Source organism: Perissodus microlepis, chromosome 5 (assembly GCF_051167445.1).
Source record: "Perissodus microlepis isolate ML-2025 ecotype Zambia chromosome 5, ASM5116744v1, whole genome shotgun sequence".
NCBI lineage: Eukaryota > Metazoa > Chordata > Actinopteri > Cichliformes > Cichlidae > Perissodus > Perissodus microlepis.
Window position 1 is genome coordinate 19355888 of NC_140465.1, and position 13336 is coordinate 19369223.

The 13336-nt window shown below is 38.4% G+C and overlaps 1 protein-coding gene across 1 annotated transcript; it reads left to right on the top strand.

The window, feature by feature from the left end:
- Positions 1–1840: 1840 nt before the first annotated feature.
- LOC146387172 (inter-alpha-trypsin inhibitor heavy chain H3-like) lies at positions 1841–13094 on the top strand. The gene is made up of 20 exons (XM_084928570.1): positions 1841–1965; positions 2333–2493; positions 2623–2727; positions 3989–4151; positions 4246–4356; positions 5456–5584; positions 5700–5816; positions 5936–6104; positions 6198–6308; positions 6463–6644; positions 6747–6926; positions 7018–7139; positions 8047–8291; positions 8773–8829; positions 8958–8999; positions 9487–9597; positions 9677–9854; positions 12316–12464; positions 12664–12748; positions 12841–13094. The coding sequence occupies exons 1-20, from the start codon at positions 1894–1896 to the stop codon at positions 12953–12955; spliced, it is 2604 nt and encodes an 867-aa protein (XP_084784696.1). The 5' UTR covers positions 1841–1893; the 3' UTR covers positions 12956–13094.
- The last annotated feature ends 242 nt before the right edge of the window (positions 13095–13336 follow it).

The window sequence follows — 13336 nt, forward strand, 5'->3', positions numbered from 1 at the left end:
CCACAGCCTCCCAGACACTGTTCAGAGAGGTGTACTGTTTTCCCTCCTTGTAAATCTCACATTTGATGATGGACCACAGGTTCTCAATGGGGTTCAGATCAGGTGAACAAGGAGGCCATGTCATTAGTTTTTCTTCTTTTATACCCTTTCTTGCCAGCCACGCTGTGGAGTACTTGGACGCGTGTGATGGAGCATTGTCCTGCATGAAAATCATGTTTTTCTTGAAGGATGCAGACTTCTTCCTGTACCACTGCTTGAAGAAGGTGTCTTCCAGAAACTGGCAGTAGGACTGGGAGTTGAGCTTGACTCCATCCTCAACCCGAAAAGGCCCCACAAGCTCATCTTTGATGATACCAGCCCAAACCAGTACTCCACCTCCACCTTGCTGGCGTCTGAGTCGGACTGGAGCTCTCTGCCCTTTACCAATCCAGCCACGGGCCCATCCATCTGGCCCATCAAGACTCACTCTCATTTCATCAGTCCATAAAACCTTAGAAAAACCAGTCTTGAGATATTTCTTGGCCCAGTCTTGACGTTTCAGCTTGTGTGTCTTGTTCAGTGGTGGTCGTCTTTCAGCCTTTCTTACCTTGGCCATGTCTCTGAGTATTGCACACCTTGTGCTTTTGGGCACTCCAGTGATGTTGCAGCTCTGAAATATGGCCAAACTGGTGGCAAGTGGCATCTTGGCAGCTGCACGCTTGACTTTTCTCAGTTCATGGGCAGTTATTTTGCGCCTTGGTTTTTCCACACGCTTCTTGAGACCCTGTTGACTATTTTGAATGAAACGCTTGATTGTTCGATGATCACGCTTCAGAAGCTTTGCAATTTTGAGACTGCTGCATCCCTCTGCAAGATATCTCACTATTTTTGACTTTTCTGAGCCTGTCAAGTCCTTCTTTTGACCCATTTTGCCAAAGGAAAGGACGTTGCCTAATAATTATGCACACCTGATATAGGGTGTTGATGTCATTAGACCACACCCCTTCTCATTACAGAGATGCACATCACCTAATATGCTTAATTGGTAGTAGGCTTTCGAGCCTATACAGCTTGGGGTAAGACAACATGCATGAAGAGGATGATGTGGACAAAATACTCATTTGCCTAATAATTCTGCACTCCCTGTGTGTGTGTGTATATATATATATATATATATATTTATATTTATATTTATATATATATATATATATATATATATATATGTATATGTATACCCCCCCCCCCCCCAACAACAACAACAACAAAAAAAAAAATCTGCTCGGTTTATCAAGACATCACATATTTAAAAAAAGCTAGGCTCACTACAACCAGGGGGGACACCGCACTCCCGGCACGTTGTGCCTCAACCTCCTGGTCGGCTTCGAGCTGGTGGCCTCTGAAGGATGCGCCCAAAACATTTGCAAGATCTTGCAAAAGTTCATCTTAATTTTTTTTTCTCCCATGTCCCTTGCGGGGCTCCGTACTCCAGTCCTTGTCACATTCATACTGTTTCAAAAAAACTGTTCACACTTGCAAATAAACTGTTTTTGTTCTGAGACAATAATATTACTCACATTCACCAATAGTGAAAAGCTAGATTGTTGCCATATATCTTTCACTTTGATTTGTCAGAGTGCTATTGCTTATCACAAATGAAAAAGACAGCTGTGGGACCAAAGTTTGGCCACGTTTGGCTCAAGTGCACAGGTTTGACCCTCAATGTAAACATTAAAGGTCTAATAAAGTGCTGAGTAAGCAGTAAATTACTGTTTACAGGGAATGTTTGTGTGAGGGGATGTTTGTGTAAGCGAGTGAGTTTGCCCTTTAAAAAAACTTTGTGCATAATAACAGTGTCCTTGTTTAAGTTCAAAAGAGCGTTTCAGCTGCTTTGCTGGTATTTTGGTTAGAGGCATCATGGGGAGAACTGTGGTGCAAATCTCACTCATAGGACTCCTTTTTGCTTTGGCTTCCACGCTGCCAAACAAGGTAAGTTCAGTAGACCTAAAGGACCAAAAGAGCACTTCAAGGGAACAGAATAGAAGATAATGTAATGTCCTCTGAAGTGAAGAAATACTGACTGTGTGCACATGTTTACTTTATCCTTTGTCTGAGATCAGGGTAAAAAGTGGTCTATTAATTTATTTTAATGTTTAGAGCTTGGCATTTAATAAAGGTGTTGGTCAGTGCTAGGTTAAGGATAAATTGGCCTTTCTGATTATTTGATTAAGTGATTTATTCATATATATGTGTTTTCTTTTATAACTTGTAATACTGTCATGTTATTTGGACATTGGAAAGACCTGGAGAGAGTTAGGTTTTTTTTCTGTGAAATGTGCCTCCTGTGTTTGCTCAGGATGACTGGGACATCTACAGCTTTCACATCAACTCCACAGTGACCAGTCGTTATGCCACCACTGTCATCACAAGCCGTGTGGCCAATCGTATGAACGAGTCAAAGGAAATTGAATTTCATGTTCGGATTCCCAAGAATGCCTTCATCAGTAAATTTCGAATGTGTGTGAAGTTAAAATAATGTGTAACCATCCAGAGACTTTTGCAAATAAAGAATTCTACAATAAAAAACAAATAACAGGTTACTCAGTAGTGTGTATTTACACAAGATCTTTCCTTGGTCCTCTTCAGGTTTATTGATGGCCAGGTTTATGATGGTGTTGTGAAAGCTAAGGAGCAAGCTCAGCAGCAGTACACTGAAGCTGTGTCCCGTGGTGAAAGTGCTGGACTTGTCAGGTATTAACTAAATGATTAAATTATACATATTGTACAAATACACTGAGTGCTCTTTTGGATAAAAAACGAAGCAAAATACCCCCAAAAGGTTGATTCTGTTCATCAGGACGTAGCGTTTTCAGTGGGAGAAATATTTCGTCACTCATCCGCAATCTTATAAACAGTACATTTGCACAATAAAACTAGCCCACTGAAGGAACAATGGGCTGTGAGGTCAGTTCCTTGATCATTAATATGCAAATTGTCATGACCATTGATCCACAACCACTGATCAAGGCCCATGAGTACCATTCACAGAGAGTTGGGAAATGGCTGCAATCACAGCATTGTAAGATGGCGAAAGATGTACCCTTAGGCCCTCGCCTCAATTCAGAGATGGTCTTTCCCTTTTCACGTGAATGGCCTCCTTGACTCCTCGCTCAAACCAGCTTTCCTCCTTGTCCAGAATTTTTACATCCTCACCTTCTGCTTTGTGCCATTCGCTTTGCCAGAAGTTGTTTAGTTTCCCCGATGTATAAATCATGGCAATCCTCATGGCACTTAGCAGTGTACACTATAATCACTAGGTTTGACTCTCATCATCCACTGGAGCACAAACTGGGTGTTATCGGGATGCTACAACACAGAGCAAACACCATCCCCACAGATACAGCGGCCAGGGAAGCAGAAGAGCATCACATCAAGAAGGCCCTGAGTAAATGTGGCTATCCCAGCTGGACATTTGCTAAAGCTGGGAAGGCACCTAAAGAAAGCTCCAGCTGATCCAGGAGAGAAGGACAACTGCTGCCTAAGTGAAAACCGTTGGTGATCCCGTGTGTGTCAGGAGTATCAGAATAGTTAAAACACATTTTTTTTCTAAACATCCCATCTCTGTGGCTTTTAAACCCCAAAACACGCTGCACCAAAAATTGGTCCCCCAAGGATCAAGTTCCCCGGGGGGCTAAGGTTACATCTTTTGCCATCTTACAATGGTGTAATTGCAGCCATTCCCCAACTCTCTGTGAATGGTACTCATGGCCATTGATCAGTGGTCTTTGATCAGTGGTTGTTAATCAATGGTCATGACAATTTAATATTAATGATCAAGGAACTGCCATTCAAAATTAGCTTGTTCTGTTCTAGTTTCTCTTCTTTCTTTTTTTTCTAAAATAATGTTAATTGTGAATAGGAAAACATAATTTGAGTTAATCTTATTCCCTTTTCAAGTTCAAACTACAGCCATAATTACAATTTAGTAAAATGATTATTGTTTCTGCTTTAGTTCTGTAGGGAGGACACTGGAGGAATTTAAGACCTCTGTAACTGTGGCTGCTCACAAAAAGGTCACTTTTGAACTCACATATGAGGAACTGATGAAACGCACACATGGCAAATACGAGCTGCAAATTCATGCTCGACCCATGCAGCCTGTCAGAGACTTCAAGGTGATTGTCTTGTTGGTATCTATTAGTGGAAAATGCTGAGATAACAGCACACATGATGAGATCTTTTATTTTATTTTATTGTATTTATTACCAGGTGGATGTGTACATTCACGAAGAAGCCGGCATCAGTTTCATCGATGTGAAAGGAGGCCTGAGCACCAACGCCCTCGCTAATGCCATCACCAAAACACATGCAGATAAACAGGTACTAAAATCTTTTTGTTGTAGAACAGTAAAAAAATTATGAGCTTTCTAATAGACAGTGTGAGGTACTAACAGATCATTATTAATTTGCAGTAAGACGCAGCTTAATCTCAGAGTGTAAAATGTATGAATATAAAATGATCAAAATGCACAAATAACCATTACGGTAATGATGATATTTCTTCCAACATTATAGCTCATTTCTCATCATTGTACAGAAGAATTGGGTTGAAAGCAGGGGTATTCAACTAACATTTCTTTAAGCAAAGATCTGGATTATCATAATGTGAAATTATTTCGTTTGCGATCTAGACTGTCAAATCAAATGAAATCAGTACAATTGCAAAACCTTTTGACAAATAATTTGAAAAATAATTCCAAAATGATTATTGGTCACACAACATAGAACTGAACATTGCTTAAAATTCTCATACACCTGTGGAGGTGCACACTGATGATTAGTTTGATTATGTTCACTTTGGACAAAACTGCCTTGCTTTTGTGTGTGGAGCCAAACATGGTCAGGATACATAAGTCTACTTTCCTTAAACCTGAAAAAGTTGTCCCAGGAACCATTTGGATCCAGAAAGTGAAAAGATCAGTTCTTACAAACTGCTCTTTCAGGCAGTTTATAATTGCCTAAAGCGCAGGTAAAACTGCATGTGTTGTATCTTTTCTTCTTATACTGTCTTTTCAACTTACTACATCTCAACTATTGGCACTGTAGAGACCAGTGTTTATCACCTGGAATCCACAGAGTTGATTGGCTGAGTAGTAATGGGATGGCTAAACTCACATCCAATGCATTTTCAAAACCTGGACCATGGTCCACCTGTTAATGACATCTGGTTTAATGTTTTGATCCTTGAATACATATCTGTAGATTCTCATTCCATTTTCTTCTAAAGGTTGGGCTTCTCCAACACTCTTTGTATGTAAAGTCATGTTGCGTTAATTTGAGACAAATTAGTAATTCTGACAATGTTTCATTTAGGATTTTTAACAATACAAATATCAGCCCAAAAAGGAAAACAGAAAATAAAATCACTGACATCGCTCTCTACCAAGTTCCTAAACTCTGTGATTCACTCTGTTTCCAGGCGTGGGTGTATTTCTATCCAACGGTTGACCAACAGAAAATGTGTGACAGCTGTGGAGATCAGGGTATGAATGGAGATCTGATTATTGTTTACGACGTTAACAGGGATAATGGACTGGGACACATCAAGGTAAACCCTGGTCTTTTAGCAACACAAACCATATGACTTGGGCTAAAAAGCTTCTTCAATAATCCTATAACCAATCAAGTTTTGTTTTTTGTTTTTTTTAATAACGCCGCCTTAGAAATCTGACGGATACTTTGTTCATCATTTTGCTCCATCTGATCTTCCACGGATACCAAAAAATGTCGTCTTTGTTATTGATCAAAGTGGCTCAATGGGGGGCAGGAAAATTGAGCAGGTAAAGTATTTGAAGGGTCTGTTTCTGATATTATTTTATAAATTTTTTCTCTTTTTTTCTTCTCATTTTTAATGAAAAGAAAAACAATATGTAGCAATGAATTATGTTTTCTTACCCAGACTAGGACCGCATTAATCCACATTCTGAATGATCTGGCAGAAGATGATCACTTTGGTCTGATCACTTTTGATGACAGAATTTCTTACTGGAAGCGAGAACTCGTTCAGGCCAACAGCAAAAACCTGGAAAGTGCCAAAAACTTTGCACGCAATATTCAAGACAGAGGATGTGAGAAGTTGCAGTAAATACACATTTTAGAATATCAACAGTTGGGAGGGGAATAGCAGTACTGAAAATGTATTTGTTGTTGTTGCATTTCAGCCACAGACATAAATGAAGCAGTGCTGCAAGGAGCACGTATGCTGAATGCACATAACAGAGAAGGTTCAGCATCTATCCTTATACTTCTCACAGATGGAGACCCAACCTCAGGTTATAATAAAGCACATCTGTAAACAAATGTACACAAATATTTCATGAAACTGAGGTGTTTGTGAGCTTATTGTGATTAACAGTCCTGGTTTATTATGAATTATGAGACTACATTGTTTCTGAGCTGAACTGGGTATGTCTCGTCTCTTTTCAGGGGTGACAAATCTGGAGAAAATCCAGTCAAATGTAAGACAGGCTATTGCAGGCAAATTCCCACTGTACTGTCTCGGTTTCGGTTTTGATGTTAATTTTAATTTCCTTGAGAAAATGTCGCTGCAAAATAACGGTGTGGCACGACGGATTTATGAAGACTCTGATGCTGATTTACAGCTGAAGGTATTTCAATTATATATACTCTTTTATGTGATTTGAAACCCCTGAGAATTGAAAGAAAAGAAAGAGCATGATTTGTATCACTTCCACACTGTATGTCAACAGGGTTTCTATGAAGAGGTGGCCACACCTCTACTGACAGATGTGACAATGATCTATGTGGGTGGGACCAATCTAACCCAGACTAACTTCAGTCAGTATTATAATGGTTCTGAGATTGTGGTGGCTGGTGAGATCACAGATAATAACATTGAAACCTTCACCCCACGAGTTGTGGCTATTTCAGTAAGAATCAATCCACAGGACTCATCAGGAGTACTCTTCTTAAACCGTTTTCCCTGTTGACTGACATTACAATGCATTTAATTTATTACAGAGTAATAAAAGAATAATATTCTCTAATCCAAATGAAACCGTGGAATCCACTCAAACAGTGTCTGATGACCGTATTCAGAGGGTTTGGGCGTACCTCACAGTTAAACAGCTTCTGGACAAAGAGTGAGTTTGACTTACAGCATCTTTCTTTGTATGACTCTGAAATGTGTTATCAGCTGTTATGTCTTTAAAGTTTCTACCTCTACATAAGTGTCTTCAAAACACCAAACATTTTTTTTTATAAATAAAACTGTTTATTTATTTTATACTTTCTTTGTTTATTTTTCTGATATTTTAAGCATATATAAACTTTGAATGCTGTTTAGGATCACATTATATAAACATTATAAGAAAAGTCTGGATATATTGAATGGATGTCTGAATATATAGAATTAAATGTAAACATATAGACTGAAACTTGAATGTATAGAATGAAATTTGAATATACAAGGTGTCAGAAAGACAGGTGAACTGCAGCAAGACAATATGTTTTAAGTTTGTTAGATCAGGGCAGCAGGTTGAAATTAAGTCCCAAAATTCCAAGTAGAAGTCTGTTAAAGGGACATCAGATAATATGCCTGCAGTAATAAACTGTGTTGTCTTCAGTGTTGGATAGTTTGACATCAACATCTCCATTTCTTACCTTTCTATTAAACAGTCATGTACATCTCCCACATAAAATTATATTAGTACAATTATGTTTGTTCATCATCACTCATCTCCTTAAATTTCAAAAACAACTTTTTTCACATCTTTTTAAAGGCAGAGTTTTTACACTTAATCATAAAAGTATGTTTCTCAGAAGCTAAGGATTTGGACAATATAGACAGCAAGGTAATGGATCTCTATGATTTGGCAAGACTGTATTTTGCCTGTAACAAACAATAGATTGTGTGTTTTTTTATGAACTTTGCTGAATTGACTTTCAGTGAAGAAAATCTCTTAGATACATATTTTAGGACATGGATTCAGCTTAACACCTGTAATGTGTGAAGTTACATACAAAACCATTTTACACTTTGTCACACAGGCTTCAATTATCTGGACCTGAGAAAGAGAAAGTGAAGAAGGAAGCTATGGAGCTGTCACTGAAGTACAGTTTTGTGACCCCTCTCACATCTATGGTGGTCACAAAGCCTCCAGGAGAAAACACAGATGTGCTTCATAAACCAAAGGAAGGTGAAACATCACGGAGATGGCAGTCGCCAGGAGGTCAACCCAATTTAGCACACCTTACTCCTGCTAGTGGGAGTTATTTTGGGTGGGTTCATTCTGGTGAGCAAATCAAACCAATACAACAACATTCATCAGTTCAGCTGAGGAGACGATTGCTTACAGTACAGAGATGTTCTGTGAATGAAAGAAAGGGAGTATGAAATAGACTGAGTCAAATAGATGTGAGTCAGACAGAAGCAGGATGTAAGATGCAAGCTGAGACAGCTTAAATTGGGTGGTACAAGTGGCTAGTGGCTAGGTTAGTGTACAGGAACACCTGCCGCATAGGATTAGAAATCCCCATGGGAAACACCACTAAAGGTGTGTGTGTGTGTGTGTGTGTGTGTGTGTGTGTGTGTGTGTGTGTGAGTGAGCTATTTAAAGATTTAGTTAAGAACTTTAGTGTCAGGGCATGGATGTTAGTAAAAGCATTAATTAAATTCAATTATAAATGAATTAGTTATCCTTATTTATTATTATGTCCCCTGCATTGCCTCTAGCATTATTAACTTTATGTAATGTGTGTAAATGTTTTTTACAGCTGCTGATTTAAATTATATGATTAGCTCCCACGATGACGTGTTCTATGACGATGCAGGTACTGTATTGCATACATGGAATACTTTTTTGTTCTAAGACAGTCAAAGATTTTTTATTGTCATGCAATGTCAACCAGAGATCTGAAATTTTCTGGTATGTAACTAGTGCTGTTTAAATTATTTGCAGGTTATTTAAAGGCTACCCATGTCCCAATTGAAGTAACTGACGGTACTGTATTGCATAGATGGAATACTTTTTTTTTCTAAGAAAATCAAAGACTTTAAAGAGGGGACTTTGGAAAAAAAATCCTCAAAAAAAAAAAAGAAAAGTGGAAAAACAATTTTGGATAAAATTGTCTTTAGTGCCATGCATGATAAAGTCTCTTACACTTTTATTGGAAAACTTGTATTTATAGGTGAAAATTTAAAAAAATCTATATCACCATGACACTTTCTTAACTTAAGGCAAGTTTTCTAACATTCTATGACTGCATGGGAAAATTATTATTATTTTTTTAATATAAAAATTGATTCATTTTCAGAATTGTGAAATAGACAAAGTATGTAAAATTAAAGAAGTGTTTTATGTTTACTTTTCCAAGACTCTGAAAAAAAAATTCAAAAATGCCCAATGCATTAAAAGAGTTGAGTAAGTGTTGATTGCACAGGTCTTTATTTTCAGATTCCAGTCTAACTTTTTGTCTCTATACCTCTAGCTCCTCTTCTCCACAGGTTTTTGCTTAACTCAACTGGGAATCAGACTGTTCCACTTTGCTTTGACTTCAGTGGAGCTATAATCCTTAAACTATTTCACCACCCCAGCAGAGGTCAGTAGTAGTCTTTCTCGTGAGTATTTTCATATTTCTCCCCTAGTGGTTAAAGATCAGCATTTCCCTTTTGTTCTAGACCTGTCTGTTAATGGTGAGCTCGATTCAATTGCAACCGGAGGTTTCAGCAAAATTTTTATACACCTCAAAACTCACCAGCATGTTGAGGTTGATGCTGAATCACAGAGGGTCACTGTACGAGATGGACAGACGGTGACATATCAAGCTGCTGGACAGGATCCCTCAACAGTTGGCAGGTGATTTTGCAATATGATGGTCAAAACGTATGTTCTCACAGTATCGTTTACAGATGTGTGCCCTTATTCAGTTCTTTTCCCAGGATTTACATGAGGCAATCAGTATATACATCTCTGATGTCAGTTCTATATATGACAAAACATTTGCTGGGAAATGAAACCTTAAAAGGGCAGTTTGGGCCGTTTATTATTTTAATTCTACACTTTTTTGTATGGAGTATTTTGTGAGATTTGGCCAAATCTCACTAATTTAAACATGTCTGCCATAAAATTAAAATAAAAGGTTCATTTCTATCACAACTACAAACACATCACTAGCAGTGTATAAGCTTCGTAGCACAATATTTACTTTATATTTTTTTTAAATGCTCAAATTATGTCATTTGCTTTAACCATCGAACACACAAGCTCTCAAGCTGAGATACCCAGAGAAACCAAGAACATGGTGGTGAGAGGTCTCACTCTTTAGCAACAGGAAAGAAAAAGAATCCAACAAAATAATTTCTGGATGCAACAGCAACTCTTCAATATTGGAATATTGTAAGGCAAATATACCAGGACAAAAAAGGTTTTGGATGGGAAAAGCTAGGAACAACTTGCAGAAAGGCCAAAACATTAATTCTGTTCATCCAATTCAATTCAATTTATACAGCAATAATAGATTCTTTTCATCATCAGAGTTTTCAGTGGCAGAAACGTTTTGTCACTCATCCAAGTGACCTTTCAAGTCTCAGTTGACTGCAAGTTTCCCAAACCTTATAAATAGTACATTTGCACAATGACTGAAACTAGCACTGAATGAACAATGGGCTGTGAGGTCAGTTTCTTGGCCATTGATATGCAAATTGTCCTGACCATTGATCAACAACCACTGATCGAAGCATCATCTTAAAATGGCCTGCCTGCGGAGACAAATGGGATAAGCTTCTTTAGCCATACAACATATGATATCCTTCCATCACCTGTCCCATCCTGTCCCCACTGTTCAGTTCCAGTCAGTCTCAAGCACGTATTAGCTGTGTCCCAATTCAGGGATCGCATCTTTCGAAGGATTCAGCCTCCGCTGTCTACGTAAGCCGGGTCCTTCGAAGGCTGAGAAGGCCAGAAGTCTGAGGCTGTTAAATGGGATTGTCTAGCCTTAGTCGCACTGCTCAGGTTGCCCAGCAACCATGCTTCTAGCCGCTAGAAATGTTTTATAGAGGATGGTTTGACAGAATGAAGGCAAAAATTCATCTTTTTCTTGTTTCACTACTAAAAAACAGCAACAGAGAATGAGTATTTTCTGTTTGTTATATAAGGAGTACTAAATAAGATAAGATACCTTTATTAGTCCCACAAGGGGAAATTTCATGTTAAGGCTGCCGGCCCAGTCGGTACATTGGCCACATGTTTGGCTCCTATGATTAAAGCACCTTTTTTTTAGCTTAACAAGTGAACCGTTGGCACTAACATCACTAATGTCACGTGACGTTGCCACCATGTGGCCAACAGTAATGTTTTAATGTTCTTTGTTATTAAAACATTTGCATCGCCACATAAATAAGTGATATAAAACTCAATACTTAATTTTAAAAATGTACTCTTCGGCTGCCCCCCTTCAGCCGTTGGCCATTTAAAAAACAAACAAACAAACAAAAACTATCCACCACTGTGCTATGAATCCTGGGATATGCTGGGCCTGACCACCTGACCCATCCTTCAAATCGGGGGAACAGGAGGACGCATTTGTGGGCCGCATTTGGAGCAGCCCTCGAATTGGGACAGCTGGCTGGGACATAATCGGCCTTCAAATGCGGCCTCCGAAGGATGCAGCCCCTGTATTGGGACACAGCTACTGACTGCTTGTAATAGCAGTCTGACACATAGAAGATACAACTTGACACACCACCAGGTATTGAGATGCCTGGCAGCTGCACTAGAGCACATGCACATGCAGATTTCCCAGAGGTTTGGAGGACAGGCCTGTAGGACAATCATCAAAACACTGTCAGGGATTCATGCATGTATGCAGATCTATACAGAAACACCCAAGTGAAGATACATAAGTGACGATTATCAATCTTCGATCGAGTAGCAGGAAATCCAAAGGTGTGTGCTGATATTTTGGGATTGTAATATATATAAAGTTTTCATTAATTTCATGAATTTTTTTTTTTTACAACCAATGCTTGAATCAAAGGCCCTGCACACTCACGGTGAACCACAAAAAGTGGCTTGACTTATTTTCAATGACACTAGCTTTTGTCAAGCTTAGAAAAGTTTCTATTACCGTATCATTGCCTTGTTGTACCTTCCAGGTAGAAGCAAGTTTGTTGGATTACATGGAGTTGTGACATTGTGAAATGTCTATTACAGCCCTCAGTCGGACAGTAGTCAGCCAAGACTAGTGAAATGATCTGTGAAGGTTTTTAAAATCTTCAAAGAGCTTTAAAATATTCATATAAAGTCCATATTTTTCCAGTGTGACAGTGATTGTGCGCGACACTGAAATTCACATTGCATCTGATGACATTCTCCTGGTCATCTCACAACATGAGAAAAATGGCCAAAGACTCCTTTGGCCTGTTTTAAGACAGCAACCCTCAACCAACGACATCGAAGGACTTTTAGGTGAGTGAAACGACATGCATGCACATACTTTGTTCATTGCTTAAGAAATAAATGAATTTGTCAGTGTCATGTTAAGAATATTAACAAAGTTTGCACTGAGCATAAGTGGTTTCTGTAAAAGTATCTTGTTGCTGTGTCTGTTTTAGTATCTGGTTTTCAGTGTCAGTTCTTGTTTCATTGTTTTACTCCCTTTTTCCAGCTGTAAAGCCAGCAGTGTATGAGGTGGTGCAGCAAGTTCCTGTCACAAAACTAAAGATTAAAAACCAAGAGATAGATGTTACAAGGTAAATTTTTTGTAATGTTTTCAGTTTATTCATTCAAAACATAAAACTGTTTAAGATTCCACCAAGACATGAGCTTTTTTTTGCTTTTGTAGTGACAACGCTACTGACTACAGCGTCGACCCTCCTGTCACAAAGAACTGCTGGCTTATGTCTGCTGACTCTGCCCTGCAGAGGCCACTGGCAGGTTTTTTCGTGGCACAACTTTAAGTGTGAACTATGCTGAATTACTAGAAAATATTTGGTTTAAAAGTAGAGAAAACATTTTCTTACTGTGGAAAATGTCCTTCCACCTGTTCAAATGAACAAATAAAGTATCCCAGATTGCAAAATGGCTCATGTCTACATAATTTTATTAAAGAAAGAAAGAAAATAAAGAAATAAGGATTTGGAGGTTGTGGTGCCAAAATAATACATCTAACCATGTGAATTCTAATGAAACGATTACACAGAAAAAATCCACTGTGTTACTTCAGTGAAGCTTCTAATCTGACCCAAATCGAATAAATGACAATAGATAGAGTAAGAGGTTAGAGATTAAGAGATTACTATTAAGAGATTAATAGGCATTTATTCTACACTTTGTTGTTA

Bases quoted from the DNA above. Each gene is read 5' to 3' on its own strand.
- LOC146387172 (XM_084928570.1), top strand. From the start codon at position 1,894: ATGGGGAGAACTGTGGTGCAAATCTCACTCATAGGACTCCTTTTTGCT. The intron at 5,585-5,699 runs GTAAACCCTGGT...ACGCCGCCTTAG, and splicing joins ATGGACTGGGACACATCAAG to AAATCTGACGGATACTTTGT. The intron at 12,465-12,663 runs GTGAGTGAAACG...CCCTTTTTCCAG, and splicing joins CGACATCGAAGGACTTTTAG to CTGTAAAGCCAGCAGTGTAT.